General features: G+C 40.3%; 1 protein-coding gene across 1 annotated transcript in view; it reads right to left on the reverse strand.

Annotated features, from left to right (window-relative positions):
* Positions 1-870: 870 nt before the first annotated feature.
* Positions 871-23445, reverse strand: part of SEC63 (SEC63 homolog, protein translocation regulator) — a 30996-nt gene continuing 8421 nt past the window's right edge. The window contains exons 2-21 of the mRNA XM_035109287.2: positions 21151-21250; positions 19714-19828; positions 19012-19124; positions 18348-18409; positions 16674-16732; positions 16128-16178; positions 15813-15921; positions 15096-15190; positions 14879-15011; positions 13192-13284; positions 12329-12483; positions 11948-12095; positions 11273-11355; positions 10321-10380; positions 9614-9784; positions 8512-8667; positions 7421-7522; positions 4960-5058; positions 4332-4436; positions 871-2466 (exon numbers count right to left, since the gene is read on the reverse strand). Of these exons, the coding sequence (XP_034965178.1) occupies positions 2323-2466; positions 4332-4436; positions 4960-5058; positions 7421-7522; positions 8512-8667; positions 9614-9784; positions 10321-10380; positions 11273-11355; positions 11948-12095; positions 12329-12483; positions 13192-13284; positions 14879-15011; positions 15096-15190; positions 15813-15921; positions 16128-16178; positions 16674-16732; positions 18348-18409; positions 19012-19124; positions 19714-19828; positions 21151-21250 (2153 nt within the window). The 3' untranslated portion in view covers positions 871-2322. The remainder of the gene's footprint in view (positions 2467-4331; positions 4437-4959; positions 5059-7420; positions 7523-8511; positions 8668-9613; positions 9785-10320; positions 10381-11272; positions 11356-11947; positions 12096-12328; positions 12484-13191; positions 13285-14878; positions 15012-15095; positions 15191-15812; positions 15922-16127; positions 16179-16673; positions 16733-18347; positions 18410-19011; positions 19125-19713; positions 19829-21150; positions 21251-23445) is intronic.

Below are 23445 nucleotides of genomic sequence, written 5' to 3' on the forward strand. Positions count from 1 at the left end.
GTGCAAATATGACAAACAAGTGTTTTAAGCACACTGGTAGCATGCAGGTGTACCTATGACAGAGCTAGGGTTGGCCGTAGCTCACTGTAAAGCAGGGGTCCCCAAACTAAGGCCCGGGGGCCGGATGCGGCCCAATCACCTTCTAAATCCGTACCGCGGACGGTCTGGGAATCAGCATGTTTTTACATGAGTAGAACGTGTCCTTTTATTTAAAATGCATCTCTGGGTTATTTGTGGGGCATAGGAATTCATTCATATTTTTTCCCAAAATATAGTCCGGCCCCCCACAAGGTCTGAGGGACGGTGGACCGGCCCCCTGCTGAAAAAGTTTGCTGACCCCTGGGCTACAGAAGCAGGTCGAGCAAAAATACTTAAGCCGCAAGAGTTGAACAAGCCTGCTAGTTTCTGCATCCTATCCCATAACATCACATTCTCAATAAGAATAAGGCCTGGGCACTGCCTGACAAGAGTGGCCCCTGGGAAAACTAATTTCCCAATGTTCCCAAAGAAAAGCAGGGAAATGAGATATTCCAAAACATATGAAAGGCACCAGGTTGGGGGGGTGGGTGCTGTTCTAACCTGTAGTTTAAGTCAAGGCTTGTTTAATTCTGAAGCCAAGGATGGTTAATTTTCTGCCTCAAGCCATTTTGTAGCATACATTTTTTGTTGTGCTCTGACACTTAATGGTCTGATACTTTGGGTGTGATGTGCAGCTGGAACAGAAAACGGAGCCCAAATCTTGAATATACAGGTACGTTTCTATCTGGCACACACACATACTTCTGGACTGCATCCATTCACTACAATTTAATTTGGAAAACATCTTAGCACAGGGTTTTGTTTTGTTTTTTTAATGAAACCATTTTCGCATTTAGGACATTTTTCAAATTTTATTTGCAACTATTGCAATTACAAAGAAATATTATCAATGTAAGTTTGCATTTAAAGTGACAATCCTCTATTTCATAAACAAGGTCACAAATTAGTGAGCAGCTCATTTGGCTTTTGGGCAGCTTCCATTATATGGAAATTTTCCTGTTATGACAAACTCATTTGTCACAAATGTTTTACAGTATTTCAGTCTTGCAGTTCCTCAACATATAGTTATAAAAATCTTACTACATGATTGACATTCAGATGTATTTCTATAGCTTCTAACCACATCAATAGTTATTACCTTTACATGTGGGCAGAAAGTGAAATCCGCAGTAAGTTTTTGCTTATCCTTCACAGAACGCTCCAGAAATACACTTAAAAATCGAAAGCAATTCTTTATGTTGAGAATTAAGCCTGGTTCATCCCTGTTCGGCCCTCAGTAGAGAGGGAAAATGCACTAGTGCAACGCAGTTTTATCAAATTTAGTCCAGTTTATTTTGAATTGTTCTCAATAAATACAAAAACATACCACCTTGGCGTGCCTTATGTGTCTGTCCTAAAAGGCTTCTGACAGGGCTAAGGTAGATTAAAAGCCAAGAATGACAGCTTTGATAATTGTTACCTTTTGTAAAAGGTGTTATGTATTAAGCCACCACATTGAGTAACATATGGTCCCACAGTCATTTGATACATACAGTTTTATCAAAATAAATAAATTCTGTATGATTTGCTGATATTAGTTGCTTAAATATGCTTTAAGCCATTGAAAGATTCAGAAACATTTATAACCTGCATGAGAGTATGGGGCAAAAGTCCCCCTCTGCTTAAGGTAGATTAAGTCTTAAAAAAACAACAACAACCAGCCCTCATGACAATATGGAATGTCCCCAACTAAGAGTAGGATGCCAATTTCTGAAGTCCAAAACAAAACAGAAAGTTTAAAGCTATAAATCTCAGCTTCAGTAATGTTCATGTATCACTGCAAAACTGCTTTTAGACTTTACCAAAACAGAAACTCAGGGGGGTGTTAATTCAACAGGAGACTTCAAACAGCGTATTAAAATAAACTTTCTCGTGTGAAAAGTTGATTTAAAGATTGCTTCTATTTAATAATAGTACTTCTTAATATATTGGACCAAAAGTTGATCAGACAACATAGCCCACACGTCTGGACATTTAGAATAAAAAAGCTTTTATTTTCAGTTGAAATAAATGCACCGTCCTGTACTTAAAGGCTGTAAAAGAGCCCTATGCATCTTCCAGGTTATACCAACTGATCAAGAGACCTCCGCTGGGAAGTTACATAAAGCACTCATAATTGGTAAAGAGAAACTTAAAAAAAAAATCCATCTTCAGTACTTCTGCACTGTTTTTGTTTTATCCCTTCCCAGGTCAAAAGTTTGTAGAGATATCCCGTGTTATCAGAAGTTAGTTCATGGTACTGTTTTAGTCATCCTCCTCTTCCTCTTCCTCCTCTTCCTCAAAACTGTCTTCAAAACCTTCACTGTCTTCCTGGTCCTCATCTCCCTCTATTGCTGTATCCCATTGTGGATGGTTTTCTGGCACTGGTTTAGCTTCATGAACTTCCAGCTGCAAACAGAGTTTGGGAGATTGTCCAGAAAAGGATGGAAGCGAGTTAGAACACAGAGATGAATTATTTTCTGTAAGTTGTTGGCGCTTACGGAATTATGAATTATGTTACAAGGCAAATAATAATTATAATACTTCAGTAATGTACTTTGTACACACACAGCAAGGCTAATGATAAACAATAAACTTCAAGGGAAAGTGCAGAAACAGAGAAGATCAAAAGATGAAGCTCAGTGACAGCCCAATGACCACAATAACTCTGTGTCCAGGGCAGCTGTCTACCAGCTCCATCTGGTACACAGGCTGAGACCCTACCTTCCCAAAGACTGTGTAGCCAGAGTGGTGCACGCCAGAGTGGTTATCTCCTGCTTGGACTACTGCAATGCGCTCTACGTGGGGCTACCTTTGAAGGTGACCCGGAAACTACAACTAATCCAGAATGCGGCAGCTAGACTGGTGACTGGGAGTGGCTGCCGAGACCACATAATACCAGTCCTGAAAGACCTACATTGGCTCCCAGTACACTTCCGAGCACAATTCTAAGTGCTGTTGCTGACCTTTAAAGCCCTAAATGGCCTTGGCTCAGTATACCTGAAGGAGCGTCTCCACCCCCATTGTTCTGCCCAGACACTGAGGTCCAGTGCCGAGGCCCTTCTGGCGGTTCCCTCGCTGCGATAAGCCAAGTTACAGGAAACCAGGCAGAGGGCCTTCTCGGCAGGGACACCCACTCTGTAGAACACCCTCCCATCAAGATTTCAAGGAGATAAAAGAATCACACAACTTTAAGAAGACATCTGAAGGCAGCCCTGTATCAGGTGGTTTTTCATGCTTGATGTTTTATGTTTTTAGATATGCTCCAAGCTGCCCAGGGCAGCTGGGGAAACCCAGCCAGATGGGTGAGGTATAAATAATAAAATTGTTATTTATTATTATTAAGGGGCTCCGTCAGCAGGAGTCAATCAGCTTTAGCTCATATAAATGGCTCATTTATATACTACAATTTTTTTTAAAAAAAAGAAAAGTACACTCCTAACTGGTTCATTTTTACATCTCCGGGTGTCGCACTGAAGCAGCTCTGCAAGTGGCACTGCTATCCCGGATTTTATCTAACGCTAGTACAAGTGCAAGGGACACTTGCAAAAGGGAATTACTGGCACTGTCTTTCCCACTATGTTCCCCAGCACTCTTAAATAGCCCCTTGTGAGGGACTCCTGACCCCACTCCATCTAATATATCTGAATATATATATCTCTCTTTTGAGAGATAAATGTTTCCTGCCAGTATCTTAATGCATGCAGATTGAGATCCTTTAGGTCCCAGCCAAGGAGGAGCAGAAATAACTACTCTTGTAGATATGCACACAGATGTGCACTGCCACAAGAATGAGATAAGAGGGGAAGCCTTTTGATCAAGTAGAGCTCATTTGTGGAACAAAATCTCTAGGGGAAGCTCTTCTCCCAGGCAAGAAATTACCAGAAAAAGCACGATACACACTTCCTGGGAAGGCACTACTTCCACCTCCAGAAGTGGTATCAGTGGCGAGCAGATGCGGAATCGGTGGCCCCAAGGATATGGAATGCATTTTACACAGGGAAATGCACACAACTTCTAGATCTGTTTTTGGTACCTGAAAGGCAGTTTTCTCTTAGTTTTGCATTGTAAATGGCTCTATCACTGATCTGTGTGTGATTGCATTGATATGCATATATTTGGGTGGTAAGCCAAGTTAGAGGGTTTTTTAACTTGTAGTTGCAATCTTTGGGTCTTGTTGCTTGTGCTTAAGCAGATAGCAACAGTCACCTTCAATCTCTGCAGTGAATTTGCAAAAACTCCCCTCCCAAACCCGCAAGTGTTAGAGAGCATACCTTCAATGGTTTAATCTGGTCCAAGCCCATGTAGGAATCTGATCTTAAATAAACCGTATATTGGTAGTTTCCAGGTTTGCCAGGTGCAGGAAACTTTAGTTCTACCTAGAGACAAAATTAATCCACAACATCAAGTTATAAGCAGACATATACAAGCAGAGCTGTGAAACAGTTTTGATAAAATGAACAGAGAAGCCCAGAATAAATAACAACAACAACAACAATTTTAAAATTCATATCCCGCCCATCTTGCTGGGTTTCCCCAGCCACTCTGGATGGCTTACAACATATATAAAAGACAACAAAGCATCAAATATTAAAAAACAAAATAGCCTATACAAGCAAGAAACAAACAAATAAATCAATAGAAACCAATAACAACAATAATGGGTGCCCCATGATCCCTCAACAAGTTAAACAGCAGCCATTATTAGTTCTCTTTTATTAATGATTTGTATCTACTTTTGAGAGGTGTAGCAGCTCCTTTCCCTTGGAAGAGTGGAGAGACTTATACTTGCTGGGTTTGGTGGTGGTTTTTTTTTTAAGAATAAGAGTGTCAATGGAAATCAATATCTTACTGCTACACCAGTGGTTCAAACAAATGTTGGAAAGTAACATGAAACTTTACCTCTTCCCGATCTTTTAGTGTACACACATGATATGGCATAGATATTAGTGTTTGTTCCTTCCTATCTGCTATATATAGCCACCACCATTCTTGCTTTTCCTGTTCAGGAGAAAAATAGGGAGGACGTTAGAAAAAAAAAAAGAAAGCTTTAACCTAGATCAGTGAAATTTAATTTTCAATTTGAAAACTTGTGCATGTTTGTACATTCAGTAGGAGCTGCAAGCGCTTGGGTTGAATTGGCTCATCCCAAGAAGGCTTTCTTAGCTTCTTCCTCACTGCACCTCACTGCCCTTAATATAGACCAGGGAGTCAAAATATTGCCATTTTAGGCAGTGAGGTTTTTGGAAAGCACAGATGAAGTGCTAACTTTGGGTCTCATCTATACTACCTTCATTTAGACCAGGCTTCCTCAAACTCGACCCTCCAGATGATTTTAGCCTACAACTCCCATGATCCCTAGCTAACAGGACCAGTGGTCAGGGATGATGGGAATTGTAGTCTCAAAACATCTGGAAGGCCAAGGTTGAGGAAGCCTGATTTAGACTGAGGATAGAAGCTGTCAATATGGATTGCCCCTTTATGAATACAGAAAGTTAGATGTTGGGAAGGAGGGTTCTGAGCCTAGCTTTCTCCTTTACATGCTTCTGCATCAGAATCTTCTGCCCAATCATATGAGAGCTGCCACCTGCATTACAAAGGGATATAGATCCCTTGACTCTTCATTGCTTTAGTCTCCGACTCCTTATTGTAAACCATTTCGATATGTTAGATCTAGTAAGTGTAGCGTAAGTAGACAAAATGAAATAGTAAACTAATAATAAATAATATACTTGGTACACGCCTTACCAACTGCTTGAGATAACTAGGCCTAAATTGCCTAGATTGAATACATAGTGGACTCAGGTGTTTGAGTGCCAATATGACTGAGCCAAAATAGAGTCACAACAGGAACAGACAGGCATCACATGCTCAGGTGAATCTTGAAGTGTCCATTTTTACACGTACAAAGCCCCCCTTCCCCGAAATATCCAAATAGGGGTGGGGTGCTCTGTGACTTAGAGGAGTTTTAGTAGGTTGAAAAACTGAAAATGAGATGGGAGGAAGTTAAGATGTCCTGCTTGAGCGCACCACAAGTTATAGTGACCTCAAAGAGGATGCAACTGGCATCCTGACCATGAGCACTCTGTTAGGGGTCAATATTTCTACCTTTCGTAGAAGGGTCTTCTTGTTTCAGTTTTATGATGCTTAATTTTGTGTGAACAGAATTCCAGTGTTTCCAATTTCCACAAAACAGATCTAACTGATGTGTCTTAATTTGCACTCTCAATGGTACAAAACACACTCTACTGTGTTTCTCCGAAAATAAGACACCGTCTTATATTTATTTTTCCTCAAAAAACAACAACAACTATTGCTTATTTTCAGGGGGTGTCTCATTTTTTTTCCTCCTCCTCCTGCCGCAGCCAGCATTGCTGCTGTGCCTATCACTATGTCTTATTTTCGGGGTATGACTTATATTCCTTGAATGCTTTAAAATCCTGCTACGGCTTATTTTATGGCTATGTCTTATTTTCAGAGAAACAGGGTAAATAGGGATTAAAAAGAGAGCAATTGTTTTCAAAAAAATAAAGGCTCTTGTGTTATTAAAATATTAATCACAATGGCTAGTTCTGCACTCTAGCATGGCAGATGAACAAAGAATAAACTGTTCATATGGCAAGCCAATATTAATGAGATTGGCACAATTTTGAAGAAACGGAGCAGTCTTAAGTGTCAGACAAAACTAAACATGTTGCCCAATATTTGGGCACTGTTTGACAAGAAAGATTTAGATTTCTGTTCTAACGGTTTCCTTTTTAAGTAGATCACTGTTAGAATAGAGTGTCTGGATTAAGTTGGCACACTACCTGTGGAGTGGGCAATGCTCTTTTCAAGCAGATGGGTTGTAAACATAAGCATGCCAGGAAATCAGTATGTTTGTGGAACTGAATATGAGGGCAAGGTTCCATGGCAACCTGTGCAGTTCTTAGCTGCACTTATCAAGAAATAGCTTATTTAGTAGTATAATGAGAAGGAAGATACAACCTCAGCAAATCCCAGCTCAACATTCTGCAGAAAGTACAACATGGAATATCTAAAGAAGTTATTGCCAAGATCCGCAGCAAAACTCAAGAGACTGCAGTTTCCTATACCACTTTACAAGAACAACACATTTGGAACTGCTCCTGAACAAATGGGAGAAATTAAGAGTATGGTTATGCATAAAGATAGCCAGGTACTGCAGTGTTTGAAGTCTTCAGGTCTCCCTTACTTTGTGAACAACTGTCATGAAAAGATTTTAAATTTTTTTAAAGCTTTACAATATTAATTTCAGAATCAAGTTTTATACTTAAATTGGCTTTATAACTTGTCAAAAGAGAATGATTTCAATGCAACATTATTTAACTCTCCATCTGCTGACCTCAGGAAAGTAGAGACTGTACACAGGGTGGGTTATTTTTGATTTGGTTTCCAAGAGAGCCCGTTCCTTGCGCTGTATACTCTGCTGTAATTCTTGCCACTCCTAATGGAGAGAGAAAAATTATTCAGCATATTTTAGAAAGTAATTTCACAATGTGGTAGGAAGTGTAGGTGAATGAAAATGGGAATACAAACATCTTAATGTTACTGACAATGATGATAGGACCAAGGTTTTTTTAATAAATTCTTACCCGTTATCGTTGCCATCTTTCAATAAATCCACCAACATATTTACCCCAATAAATCCCCCAACATATTTCCAACATAAGAAATAACCAGCTTCACAGCTTTATATTCTGCAACCAAGGCATGGATTTTCTCTGTGTCAACAATATCGCAATTCTTTTCCTCACCCATCAGTCTTCTCTACACTTAAAATATTATAAGCAGTAGCTTACGCGTTGCTGAGACATAGTCTTCCAGAATTCTAGTTCTAGAACCAAGTGTGCACAAATTTATGCAATGCAATAATTACTATACTACCATAGCTTCTAATGCAGAGTGGAGATTTTATATGGGGAATTATACAGGAAGCTCATCAGTTACCGAGATGCGCATACAAGTGTGTGTGTGTCTGTGTGTGTCTGTGTGTGTCTGTGTGTGTCTGTGTGTGTCTGTGTGTGTCTGTGTGTTTCCAGCATAAGAACAGTCCTGGTGAAGACCAATGGCCCATCTAATCCAGCATCTTATACTCAACAGTGGCCAGCCAGGTGTCTATTGGGAGCCCACAAGCAGGACCCGAGCACAGCAGCACTCTTTCCACTTGTGATTCCTAGCAACTGATATTCAGAGGCAGACTGCTTCTGATGCTGGAGTGCTAATCATGACTAGCAGTCTTTGATTTATTCCCTTCAACGATGCTCTTAGCTGAGAAACAGCATTTCCCCCTTTTCACGAATGTAAGAACTCTGACGGAGGGCCCTCTTAACGACAAAAAAGTTTTCCCAGTACACATGGTTATAATCAGTCGACCACCATCCTATTATTGATGTTACATGGCAGTGACATCACACAATGAGAAGTGAGCCTTACAGCTTCATCATCCTTGCTTTGTTTCTCGTCTTGTTCTCTGTCGGAGTCTCTGTCGCTTCCATCATCTTTGTCACTTAAAGAGTCTCTATTAGTGTCATCTTCATCAGATTCACTCCCTTTATCAGAAACTTCATCGTCGTCTTCCTTTACAACTTCCTACAGAAAAAGGACAATCCTGTGATTACTTTAATAACAGTACTCAAGAGCTCTGACACTGATGGCATAAGATGGAACAGAAGATTTGCTTGAATACTGCACTGAATCCTTCCATTTCATGCATAGCTTTTCAGCACTGCAGGACAAATTTGATAGGCGGGCAGGACTGCCACCTCTCAATCACCCAATGTCACAATTATGCCAAGTGATTTGGGACTTCAAAGTGCCACATGCAGTCGATGCAGTAGGCTTTAGCTCTATCACCCAACAGCTGATGGGCAGTAAAGACAAAACATGCTTTCTCTTGCCAATGCAAAACCAGGAGCAAGCTTCAATACTCCCAGTCATGTCTCTACCTGCCGTACACATGATGTCACAGATGATGTCTTGTGTGGGACAGGCAGTCATGGTTAGGGGAAAACGGCCTCACTGGCCAAGAGCAGGTGAAAGGTTCCTGGCCTCTAGTGTAGCCATGTCCTTCTCTTCCAAGAACTGTTAGAAAAAATCTTACGAAAAGGCTGACAACTAATATTGCCTAACGAAACAAAAGAAGCCATGTTATCAAATTCTATCTAAAATAAATGTCTGGCATACTGCAGTTTTTATTCATAGATAAACATACGAGTGTGTATGTGATGTAATATATATACACACCCCTGTCTCCGGTCTATGAGACCTAGATAAGGATGGACAGCAACACTAAATTTCTGTCAACAATTTCCAACAATAGGGGCCTGCTTTCGAATCCTGAAAAAAAGCATTTTTTTCTAACCTGAGTAAGGTGATTTTACACTGCCTACAATATGCAGCTTGTTGGCTTGGTTTTGACTTCTAAAAGGGCTGGTTTAAACACTGCTCTACTTTTTCCTAGGATTTTAGTCAGTGCTCTCTGTTAGGTCTCATAGCTTAGCCGCTCCTCCCCACTCCCATCTGTGCTGATACATACACTCCCTGCTACTCCATTTGCTTGCTTTTGCTTCTGCTGCTTCGTTTGCTGAAGAGGTGCTGGGGCAGGCTTCTTTTTCACAACTTTCTTCTTCTTTGATTTCGAAGCCTTCTTTGTCCCTTTGTTCTTCTGCTGCCATCCTTTGCTCTTCGTTTTGTTAGCATCGCCTTGCTGCAAAGTAAACAAGGGTTTAACATTAAGACAGGACGCTTCCACGTCAAGCTGCTTTCAAGTGTTTTAACGGTTACAACTTATAACCTCAGAGACTTTTAATTTTGTAGCAAAGTAGCAAGCCTGCGGGCAACAATATCTGCCAGGACACCTCTGGGTCTCAGAGCGTTCCGTTTGATAGCCAGCCTCCCCAGAGCCAATGGATACGGTAACACATGCTACATGCTGGTGGAGGCATGTAGCATTCTCATTGCCAAGGCAATGAGAAAGGCAAGCCAAGGTGAGACAAGACACTGCATAACTATAATCAGAAATGGTGGCTGCACGCGAGATTTAGCAGGCACAGCAGATCTGCTCTAGTGTCCAACATCGATCACACTGCTCTTGACAGCCGTGCCTGGGGAGGGTTAAGTGGGATACTTATGCAAACAGCTGAGGAGCATGCTTTTAATGTAGCTATATTTCCATTTATTTCTAACATAAGGCGCTCATTGAGTTGCAACATAGTCACCCAAAACCACTAGTTCTGAACTTACGCCATCCTCTGCAGGCTGCTCTTCAGCTGAACAGGTCGACTGCTCTTTTTCAAATACTTCCTGAATAGGGAGGCAAGCAAAGTCTATTAGTCTCACAATACCAACGACATGAATTCATGATCTACTCAATGTTCCGAATGGATATTAGGGCAAGGCACTAGCTCACTCCTCAAACATATGAAGATTCTAGTTATTAACAGAGAGCCTTCTCGGTAGTGGCTCCCGCCCTGTGGAACACCCTCCCATCAGATGTCAAGGAAATAAACAACTCTCTGACTTTTAGAAGACATATGAAGGCAGCCTTGTTTAGGAAAGTTTTTAAAGTTTGATGGTTTATTGTGCTTTTAATATTCTGTTTGGAGCCGCCCAGAGGGGCAGGGTATAAATTATTATTATTATTATTATTATTATTATTATTATTATTATTATCATCATCATCATCATCCTACATCTAGTCTACAAAACTGGTTAACCAACATGAAATCACTTGCTTTCCAAATGATTGGCAGCTGAGTATGTGAGGCTGACTGCACAGAAAAGTATGTGAATGCGAGGTCTGAAATTTTCTTCTCTCTGGTGTTGTATCTTCAGTAACCCTTAATACATGAGAACATTGGAACCTGCCTTGTATAGAGACCACTGATCCCATCCTGCTCAGTACTGCTGAGTTTCAGACAGTCCAGAGGTCTTCAGATAGGGTGCCTTTCCCAGCCCTACCTGGAGAGGCCAGGGATTGAACGTGGGACATTCTGTAGGCAAAGCAGGGGTTCTACCACTGAAATATGGTCCTTGGCCATCAATGATGACTCAGAGCATATCATTGACTACTGATGTTCAATTTATGAACCAGGTATGCAATTAGATGGAGGTTAAGGGGTTTTTTTTTTTTTGCTCAACATACATTTTTGAAAGTTTGAACCCAAAAATAATGTGTGCAAATAAGAATACTCACTGCCATTGTCTGTCTTGTTAGGGTGACCAAAACTGTAACGAGCGATCCTACTGTGATGTTGTTGCTGTCCTCATCATCCAAAACTTGGGAGGGAAGAGGAAGGGGTGAAATGATACATCAATTTACACTGGGTTTTTCCCCCCAATTTAATGGCTTTCTTGTAAATAAGCTTCACTCAGCTGTCAAATTGATGACTGCAATCCTACTTGAGAACATCTTAAAAGAAGTTTGAAAATGCAACTTAAAGCCCTCACTGGCACCTTTAACTACCCATCCAATTGAAAGTTAAGACTCAAGGGACTTTCTGAATGTGGCACAAGGAGTGTGGAGAGGTGTTCGGTTCACCAGGGTGTTCCTCGCAGGAAATGTGCTGCTGAGGCAGCACTCTGCACAAGATTTAACTCTCTGCCCATCAACTGATGTTACCTGGTGATGTCTTCTGATTGGTAAGTGGGCATGGCAAAGGAGAAATGACTTTGTAGGCCAAATTGGACCCACTGGCAGTCTAAGATTGGCTTGCAAGCTGGAGCTTTCTCAAACTCTAAATCTAAGACTACAGAATGCAGGAAATCTGCAGTTCCTTAAAGCTAAACAATGTAAATTCTACATACACCTTTACGTGCACCATGAATGCATACCAGATTATGAAGAGCGGACATTTAGAACACCACCTACCCTGGGGTTTTATATCCATGGTGATATGTGGAAAACTGCCAAGGACAGCCATAACATCTTCATATTTTTCATCTTCAAGGAAGTGCAGTAAATTGTGGCGATCTGATGCTTTTAAACTCACCAAGTCTTGGATGGTTTTGATTTTGTACTGGGTAAAAAAAAAGAGCAAAAATTCTATTTTCCAAAAATAAAACCCACTACCACATAATTTATTCATATTGCTAACATCTATCACAGTAAAAACAGAAAGTATGAACAGTGGCACTCTCTAGAAAATTAAGTAACCGAGTCAAGGCATTGTGGAATTACAGTAACTTTTTCCAAGTCATAGACAGAACAAGTTGGTTTGAACATGGCTCCTGATAACCTACAGCACCTTACCTTTTTATGATTAGAAACCCTTCTGAGATTGTCCTCTTCAATGTGTGGGAGTTGGAGGAGTGGAGATTTAAACTGCTGAAGCCCTTGAACAGTCATCTGTGAAAGCTTCATGCAGTTTTCCAGAGAACCCAATGATGGAGCACGAAACTCTCTTTCTGGAGGAATGGGAGAGAAGGAGAAAAAGAATGTATACTAAACTGTTAGTGAGACATTTCAGTAACTCAGGAATTAATACAACAAAGGTTTTTACTGAAAATGTCAATTCTCTAAGGTTGTATTATATACTTAGGTGAAACTGGAGAGTACATTCAAAGGAGGAAGACTGGTTTTTAATTTTAAAAATGCTGTTTTGTTTCTAATGTTTTGTGTATTAATGCAACACAGTTTAATAGCCACTTTAGTATCTTATTTTCAAAATAAGTATTTAGGGTGGTATGAAGTAGTTCCAGTAGCACAAGGACTTCTTGTAGTGCAACAGAATTTCCCCCTCCTCACTCTCTGTACCCCATAAATCTGTTCTGAAGGGCAAGGGGAGGAGAGGGGGGTTAAGGTCAGTTGTGCAAATTGAAATCTTTGGGCTAATGTAACTACTTTGTTGGAGACCTCCCTTAGATATTGATTTGACATAAGTCAGTAAAAGCCTTTTTAAAAAAAACAGTCCATGAAATGGCAACTTCACATAAGAAAATTACTCTTTCTTTACAGAAAATTGGCTACTTCTTTCTATAACTATTTCCCTAATAAATTGCCTGTATCTGCTAGAAACAAATTATTTTGAGGGGGAAATTATCGATATCTTGTAGAATTCATGATGATGTGAAGGTATATTTTACAAGCTAGCATATAATAAAGCTTATTCTTACCTTCACGGCTACGCGCCATTATGATGAGTTGGCAGATTACATTAACCATTTCTTGAAGCAAAGCAGGACACTTTTTCAAGATAAACTGCTGATCTGCAAGACATAAGACATTCAACAGTCCTGTATATAAGGTCAATCTTGCCACACACTGTAGCTTTTGTCTCATTTTTTGCTTATGTTATACCACTATTATATCTCATTGCCATATGTTGTTACAGAGAGAAGTGTCATAATGTGTGGCCCATCCCAATCGTGTCTCCCTTAGGAACAACCTTATACCTAAGATTTACCTAAAACTAAAGCATGATCACTTTCAACTGCTTTGCTGTATGTACTCTCTCCTCCCTCCAGATGATGATGGCCTACAATATCCCTGATCACCGTGTTTGTGGATGGGACTGTAGTCCAAAAACATCTGGAAGGCCACAGGTTAGTCACCTTTGCTGTGTAAGTTAATAAAAAGAGAGGGAATTGTAGAAGGCGCAACTTGTCAAACAAATGCTGAAATGGCCTCTTTCAAGCAACAGCAATACAGGGAGCTACCTCATACCAATTCAGACCATTGGTCCATCTAGTTTAGTATTGCTTACACCAACTGGCAGCAGCTCTCTAGGGAGGCACCAGAGATTGAACCTGAAACCTTCAACATGCGACCAAGAGATGATCTACCACTGAACTAAGTCCCTTCCTTGGAGCTCTGTCCTCCTCTGTGACCATTGTGCCCAACTGAATTAGACAAGATAGGAGCAGGTTTTTTGTTTTTTTTTAATGGCTGGAGTTATCAAGAGCAGAGGGACTTTTTAGCTCCCCAACCCAATGGTGTCTGAGTGTGATCCTAAGTAAACGGATAGAAGCAGAAAGGTAAAATGCTGCACTTCAAAATAATACTGTCAAAATAATCAACAGAAACTCCATAGGTGGGTGAGAAAGTGTATTTCCTTTCCCTTCTGCAAAAAAAAAAGGAGGGGCGGGGAGCCAGGGTTGTGAGACGTGATATATTTGCAACACTTATCTCTTCTCAACTCCGTAAAACAAAAAAACCCAATTCAGCCTAAAACCCAAAGAAGTCCGATTCAAGAGGTCAAAAGAAAGATTCACAGTATGTGACACTTTCATACACAGGAGAGCCTGAAACTTCCAAATTGGTTTGTGTCCAATTTTGCCCCTCTGACTAGGTTGCCCCAGCCACTCTGGGCAGCTACCAACAGAATATACATAACCACAACAGAATGAAAACAACACATGAAAAGCTTCCCGATACAGGGGTGCCTTCAAATATTATGGAAGGTCATATATTTATTTATCTCTTTGACATCTGAGTGAGGAAGCCAATTTTGCTTGGTGCAGCTTCAGACCTCAGAAGCCAGAGAGGTTTTGATATGCCCAGGGGTAGAGGCAAGATTTCAAATGTGCAGTATGGTTTCCAGGACTAAACACTATAAATGATGCCTAATGAAAGTAAGTTATTCAATGTATTTAATTTGCGTAATTTATCAGCATAATTACACTTCTCTTAGCATGGAATATGGATCCCTTTGTGATTTTTCTTAAAAAAAAAAAAAGACAGTGCACACATGCCTGGCCATAAAAACCAAGAAAGTGATCAGACCAAAACTTATGACTTGACATGATCCACTTCAAGGCCTAGTTCTAGCCTTATGCCATTGTGGTTTCTCAAGCAAGGTACCTTGTTCAAGTGTCTCAGGAATTTTCATTCTGGCAAGGTGAGCCAGTAAGAGCACTCTGGCCTTCAGGCTGTAAGGACAGGTAAGAGGAGGTTCGTTTTTCTTCAAATTAATGCTGCCAATTTCCCTGATTAGCTGAAACGACAAACAGAAGGGGGTTAACTAAATAATATTTTGGCACCAACACACGTAGTTTAATGTTTCTCAGCAATAGCAAACCTGTGGTATTTGAATGTTGTCTACAGGTCTGCTTGTTGCATCTTTATTATACTGCGGGTCAAATTCGGAAGCACCTGCTAAAACCATTATAAGTCCTGCAAAGAAAACCAGAATATAAATACAAAGCAAGCATTTGGAAATACCATTTTACTACAATTACCCAGCTCCCACAAAATAGTGTAACAGCGCCTTCCCACTGCCCGCACATCTGCTTCCAGACAAGGAAATCAGGATACAATAAAAGGAGGCGGGAGCTGTTTTCTCAGCCACCACAATGGGCCTAGTTCTCACTGAGGTAGGCAAGCATATATCTGAACTGTACCACTGCAAGGAGAAGCTCACATGACTGCTAAAAAACAAACAACTGCATTAAAAACTGTATTTCACGGAAAACAGTTTTAGCCTAGCTTTCACTCAGATGTGTTAATTCTTTATATGTGGCAAGAGAGGGTTATAGGAGGAAGAGCATTCAGTCATGCAAATCTCTACCTTAAGTCTAAAGCGGCAGCACCAACAGACACTTACCATCCTAAGTTCCCACATCTACCTGAAGGAATTGAGCAGCATTCTAAAGAAAACCCCTAAGCACACTGAAACATTGATCCATTGAATGCTTAGGCATTCCACACAGAGAGTTACATTTTTAAATGCTGAAGAACAGTCAAATGAGTGCAGAATTCAACAATTCATCCTTTTAACTGGTGCTTTGAAACTTACTTTTCATATCCATGTTTCTTGTTTTATAAACAAAATAGGTATAAATTTGGGTGGTGCGGATGAGAATCTGGTCTCCACTGTAGCGTATTGATCGATACCACCAGGAACCCTAAAACATTCAAGACAGAAAAAGTGACAGCTATTAATTTCATTAAAATATGTCAAAATAATATAGCCTCCAGTTCTGACACTCTGCACTGTAAAAGTGTGCTTGCAGGGCCAATAAATGTGCAGGTGGAATATGGTTGTAAGCCCAGTGACCCTGCAGCCCCATCTTTTACCAAAATGCACCTTTTCCCTTTCATAAATACTTACTACAACCACTGGAAGAATAACCATAAATGCCAATCCATAAACAAGCAGGACCTAGAAGAATAGAATGGGAGAAGATCAGACATTCTGACAAAGTCATAAGTAATTACAGATAGAGCAATCAGTCTTCACCATTACAGCCATCTGTTAAGGTGTTTGAAGGACAAAACCACTGAGCACTTAAAAGTAAAAAATTCAGAAACTTACAAGCAATCAAGTAGGATATTTTAAGATTTGTACTGAAAGCCCACCTTATGTTTTTCTTGCTAGACCCATTTTAAATACTCCAACGGATGCACCACTCCAGGGCTGAAGCATTTTAGATGCATTTTAACTCTTTACAAAACTAGTCCACAACTCTGAATGGGCAGTGCATAAGCACTTCTTCACAGCTGGTTACAGAAAAGCCAAGGCTTATAAATATCCTGCATGCATGGATTGTCACCTTTCTGAAAACTACTACGGAACCCGCGAATACTCATAAGTAATCTGCACTGTGGTTTTTCAGCTTGAACAGTTAAACTGGAAGAGAACAGAATGTTACCATACCAAAATAGAATTCTTCTGATCCACAATCCAAGCTGGCAATGCAATCCCAAAGCTTGTAGCTGCAAAGAACAAGAAAACAGGTTATGAAATAGTAAGACAGTAAACTCAAATGAATTCATGCATTTGTGTAAGCTGCATATATTGTGAATTTTCAGAAAAATATACCAGTACCTCCTGAATGTTGGGGAAACAGGAACTGAATTTCTTGAAATGACCGCCTGTGACAGTCACATATAGAGTTTCACATTTGCGCAGAGCTAACTATTGGGATATTCGAGAGTTCTAGCCAGGGAGCTGGTGCTCAGGCTCTTAACCCTCATGGGAATCCTTTGCTACTGATGTATGGCTTGAGAGATTAGGGTAGCCCTTTCCATTCAACTCCCTCACATCTGCCAAGAAACAAAAGGCACTTGGAGGAGGAAGGGTGACCCGATTTGTGTAAAAAAAAAAAAAGCACAGATAACCATTTGAAAAAGAATTATGTACAGGCAAAGAATCCCAGCTGGGTCCAGGAAGTGGTGAATGCTCCTTTATGAAACTAATCAAGTCCCAGCTGCCTTGAAACAGGAGACTGTGAGATCGCTCCTAAAAGAAATTTTCCTTAGACATGGAAAATTGTAATAACTATTGGCTAGTTGCAAATATTGCCTTCTTGGCCAAAGCGTGATCAGGTGGCTGCCATGCAAGCTCATCTGAATGATACTGATTATCAGAACCATTTCAATCTGGTTTCAGACCAGCTGAATAGCTTACTGAAGAGCTATGCCTACAGAGCAAGCTCCCAGTGCTGCTGATGCCATGGCAATTGGAACTGACAAGGAGGTGCTCACCATACAGCTGCCAGCTGCCTGGCTAGAGCTTCACAGTGAGTTGGTTCTTTGCAGGCAGAGAACCCCATGTGTGACTGTACTAGAGTAATAAGGAAGCTGCGCATACAAAGTATTGCATATTATGGCTGCATTCTATGCCTGCACAAAAGCAATCATTTATGTCAGTGTTACTATTTACATGTAATTTAATAGAATTAAGTGCTGGACAATGCTGCATTTGAGGTTCTTACCCATCAAAAACAATTCACGAAGCAAAACATGTAGAAATTTTCCAGGCTGGTTATTTGGATGATTAAATGGGGGGGGGGGCTCAGTGTGGCGCAACTGAAAAATGCTAGATTTGGGTGTATGGAAAAGTGCAGTTGGTGCAAAGACGTGTAACAGTGAACAAAATGAATAAAACTCCAGCCACCACTAGGGTTGCCAGACTCAATACTTGGAAATTAAACAAAGGGTCTGCTGGTTTCTCTTTCAGGTTTCCAGACTCAAAAGAGAGCAGGGCAATTAGAGGCACAGAAGTCCTGTCCTCTATTGAGTTGGCAACCCTAGCCACCACCAGAAAGGACAAAAGTTGGAGTACTAAATAAACTCAGGTATATAGATATAGATATATAGAGTGGCTGGGGCAACCCAATCAGAAGGGAGAAGGGAGAAGGGAGAAGGGAGAAGGGAGAAGGGAGAAGGGAGAAGGGAGAAGGGAGAAGGGAGAAGGGAGAAGGGAGAAGGGAGAAGGGAGAAGGGAGAAGGGAGAAGGGAGAAGAAGAAGAAGAAGAAGAAGAAGAAGAAGAAGAAGAAGAAGAAGAAGAAGAAGAAGAAGAAGAAGAAGAAGTTGTTACAGGTCTACCTTGTGGCCCATCAGGATTGCCAAATTCTTCCCAATTCTTTCGAGATTCTTCATCAGTTAAACTAGCAAATGAAGGCAGAAAGCATGTTAGAAAACCCCTCAATACTTCCTTGACTGTTCCTTAAGGGAACAGTGACCTCTGCTGTTCAGTGACTACAACTTATTTGACCACCCAGATGTTCATTCTAAACTAACAAAAGGGAAGTTTATCAGCAAAGGGCTACACAGAGTTCCAAATTCACCACCAATTTTATGGAAATCATGCAAATTTGCACCATGTCTCTGGAGTTTTACAAAGTATTTTAGCAGAGACTGCAGTGCTAGAGGGTAAAGGTGGGTCAAAATGAGCAAAGCATCAGTACAATAAAGCTATCAGATGAGATTTCATAAACCAATAGACCTGAGTGCTAGAAGATGATATTAATCTACTTTACAAGCTGGGTTTTTTGCAACTTCAACTTACTCATTTAGGAGGAGATATACCAATTAGCTAGGGCAAGGCAAGAATCAGTACACGCAATATTAGGCTGTTACTGCAGCAATTGCTGATGTCACATGATGAAGTGACTCACATTTAGATCAAGATGTTAAGCACCAACAGGTATTAGCCTGCATTATCAACCTCCCATCCTATACACAGAAGTTACAGTATTAAGAAACTTACGCTGCATAAGCCTTTGCAATCCTCATAAACATAACTTCATCGCCTCCTTTATCTGGATGGTATTTCAGTGATAGCAAACGGTACTGCTTTTTAATTTCTGACACAGTTGCTCCCTATTAAGGTAAAAGTTTCAAGTTAGTTTTATATCAAACCTATTAATGAGAACTTCTACTGCTTAAGACACCTGCTCTTATTTCTCAGCATCCCTCAACAGATAATCAAAGTGAAGGCAAAGGGTTCATGTCCACAGCTATATGCTGAAAGGACTCTTATTCAGTTAGAACCAAATTGACTACCCCAGATCAGTATGCGGTGGGGAAGGAAAGGGGGATCCCCCAACTCAAATACTTGACCTGATGATATGATCACCTTAGTATCATGTTCAATTCGTCCCAATAGGTTCAGTGGAACCAAAGAATTCTGAGAAGCCCATAAGAACCAATGGGGATACAACCTCTCTGTCCAGGCCCAAGCACGCATTGCCCACCAAAGTCATGTCAGTCCAAAACTGCCAACCCAGACTGGAAAGGACTGAAGGATATATGCCCCTATCAAATTTCTAAGGTGCATATGGTATTATTACATTTAGGCAGTTGAGCATGTTCAGATCTACTTTAAACCTTCCCATTATTCTGTTCTGCACATGCACATTTATGTCAAACTGAATTAAAACTAAATTAAATAGTGAAGTATATTACTTACTGGGTCTAAATTTAATACTTCATATGGATTATATTCTTGATATTCTCTGTCTGTTTTGGAAACTTTGTAAGCAAGAAACAAAAACAGTGCCCATCCAGCAAGCAGAACTATTTTCCTGTTGAATTTGAAAGATTAAAGTAAGAATTTCAGACATGTATGCAACCAATTTGTATGAGTATGTTGGAAAAAGACAGTATCACAGACAAAAATCCCAACGGCCAAAAACCCAGAGCTATTCCCTCTCATAATTAATGGGAACAGAATAATTATCACCAATGCAAACTGAATAAGCATTCCCCAGAATTCTACGCATCTCTCTTCAGTTCTAAGTTATTAATTCCTATGGGGCATATGATTCCTCTCTGTAGCACTCTATAAAAAGGAAACACAAACATGAAAGGGTTTTGTGTGTGGTGCACTGAAGCAGATGACCAAGTGGAAGCATCTATATAAGCTGTCTTGCCAAGAAGGAGAAACCAATGTGGATTTCTCAATGCATGGCTTCATATAGGTGTGGGGAACCTTTAGCATTCCAGATGTTGCTGGGCTCCCACCAGCCCCAGCAAGCATAGCCAATAGACAAGGGTAAGAGTTGTAGTTCAGCAACATCTGGAGGTGAAAGGCTCTGCACACCTGCCTTAATAGAACAGTGAAGTAAATTCATTCAAACCAGTTAAATCATACCTCTTTTCTTAAGGAAACTCTCTCTACACAGACTCATCTGCCAAGAAATCTATGGTGTCGATGTAACCCCATGCATCACAAACATTCCAAGTCCATGTAAACTATCAGGCCTACTGGGCCTCACCATAATTTCACATAATTAATTTCACCTAAAATACACCCAACACCTCCCTGTGTCTAGACTTCTAAAGATAAGATCAATAGTGATGGGTCCTTCAGTGAAGTTTGTCTGCTACTTATGTTCACATTGAAGAACCCCCAATAAACTTCTTAAGAACCCCAGAACACAGTTTAAAAACAGATCAGGAGCACAATTTCTTAGTAAAGTTGCAGATCCAAACCATTCACCTGGATTCCCAGTGGAATCCTTCCATGATGTGTTGTTCAACCTTTGATCTTCTTTGTAGCTTCTTTATAGTTATGATCCCTTCAGTCCACCCACAAGTCTACTAATACCTACAGGTGTAATACAATGATCGTCCAGCACTATACTACAGAATAATGAATAATAATAATAATAATAATAATTTATTTATTTATTTATACCCTGCCCATCTGGCTGGGCTTCCCCAGCCACTCTGGGTGGCTTCCAACAAAACATAAAAATATAGTAATCCATCAAACATTAAAAGCTTCCCAAAACAGGGCTGCCTTCAGATGTCTTCTAAAAAATAATTACATTTTCAACTGAAAAGTAACATTGCATTAACTACAATAACAGAACAGAAATTCTAGATAATAAACAATACTTACTTTATGGTGGGAATTATATTCTGCTGGGGTTTTAACAACCGTAATCGATACCACAGGCATCTTCCATACACTTTTCTTAAATTCTTTAAGCGAATTTGCTCTGTGAAGGAAAAATGTCATTTTAAATTTTGGTAGTAGCAAAACAAGTAGTGACTTGGATTTCTTGAATCTGCTCAATCCTTAAATTATATTTTAACTATAAAGACTAAGATTTCAACTCTTTCATAGGCACTTATTTGCACACCATATAAATATTAATTAACAGTTTGCCATGAATGTGCAGATAACTCCTGCTTCACCTTTGTGGGGATTAGCAAACCAAGATCCTTGGTTTAGCATTACAGTACTTCCAGACTGGGGGTTACCGTTTCCTCAAACAAGCCATTACATGAAGACAAGGGTTTGCTGTTGGGCAAAACAGACTGCAATTGCCTATTTGGACATAACACTAAGACAAACACCCATTTTTGCTGGTAAAGGAGTGAAGTGAGAGTGATCTCTACATTCACAGTAAACCAATAGCGATTGTTTGCTGCTACATATAAACTCGGCCATAGTATCATCTTCAATTACAAGTTCACACAAAAGAAGATACAATTGACAACTACAATGTGCCAATTCAGTTACATACTGCAACAGTCTAATTATCCATTTACTTATCAAAAGGAGAAGCACAACCTGAAGTCATCTCCTTGAGTGATATTAAGCATATAAATTAAAGCAAAATATGCAATTTGATATAATGAACCAGATATTTTATACAGTATGAACCTCAGAGGTGAAAAGGTTGCTCATGCTTATATATTATGCAAACCTATGTCCTCCATTATGTAAATCAACTCAGTTGTCTTATGTTTTAAAGAGGTTTTGCTTGGATATCACAATAGAAATGCATGAACTAGCAAAATTTGAATTGGCTTTTAAACCTCAAACTGAATTAATTTACAGAAAGCATTGTAAAGTCAAGGTAACTTGTTTCTTATCTTAAAATGCAGAAATATTCGTAAAATGCAGAACAATGCAAGATAAATACCCTTATTAAAGTGAAATTTTAACTATGCATGTTAAGGACTGTGCTGAAATATTTTCCAACCCTCTGCAATAGAAGTGTTGTAGATCCAACTTTCAACATTACTTCTGGCACTGCAATTCCACATGTATGTGCAACATCCAAGCATTTAAATAGACTTATTTCAAAGAGGCCTAGAACCAAAGAACTATACAGTTGTAATGTCATCTTGATAATAATAAAGGTAAAAGAACTGAGCTAAGGAGTGTTTCTTTCCATCCTAAATTGCCCCCTTTTATTCTGGTTTGGCATTACATGTAAAGGGCAGTCTTCTAGCCTGGTCCCTTTTAGCTCTAACTAATGGCGCTGCTATCATTATGTTGACAATTCCCACTATCTCTTTGATCCAGCAGGTAGTTATAAATGGTACTTAGGTAAAGTTAAGTCTGCTTTAGTCTTGACTTTTATGCAGCTTGACAGTTAACACATGTACCGTGTTTCCCCTTTTTTAAGACACCGTCTTAAAACTTTTTTTCCTCAAAAAAACACATGGTGGCTTATTTTCAGGTGGTGTCTTATTTTTTTATTACCACATAAGTACCGGTATGGTAAAGCAATCTACAGTACATTTATCCAGGGCTGTCTTAAGGGTGCTGCCGGCGGGGCTGGAGCTGTTGCTCGGAGGCGAAGTGTCCAGCCTCGCCTCTTCCTTGGTGCCCTCCAGAACTGCGCCTATCACTATATCTTATTGCCAAGTCTTGCGGGGGGCAGTGCGGAAGTGACACCACCCGCTTGGCCACCTCCTGTGATGCCAGAATGTTCCCAATCGGAGGGGAGGCAAAGCGTGGTGTCCAAAAGCCCCCCCCCAAGAGCTGGGTCTCTGAAGGTTTGTAAGTCCTACACACCAGATCCTCCTCCAGGAGAAAGGGAGAGAGAGATTATTCAGAGCCCGCCAAAGCCACTCCTCCTCCAGATTTGCAGTGGGTCTCTTGGCAAAACTAGACGGGGAGGGGACGTCAGTTTTTTAAAAAGCCAGACGGTGCTTTTTAGATATGAAAACAAGCAGAAAATGAAATGAAGCTATTCTGAACCACCCTATGGCCATAGAACATCTGTAAGCAGCATTGCCCAGGAAGATACCATTACCTTCCCCATTGGGCAAATGTACACCCGACTGGAGCCACTTTATGCTTCCAAAAGCATCAGATTACATGCCATGACAGTTCACAGAAGAGTTTGCCAAGTCTGCCTCTACAATCTTCACATTTGAACTGTCAGTTCCTTTA

Source organism: Zootoca vivipara, chromosome 3 (assembly GCF_963506605.1).
Source record: "Zootoca vivipara chromosome 3, rZooViv1.1, whole genome shotgun sequence".
Taxonomy (NCBI): domain Eukaryota; kingdom Metazoa; phylum Chordata; class Lepidosauria; order Squamata; family Lacertidae; genus Zootoca; species Zootoca vivipara.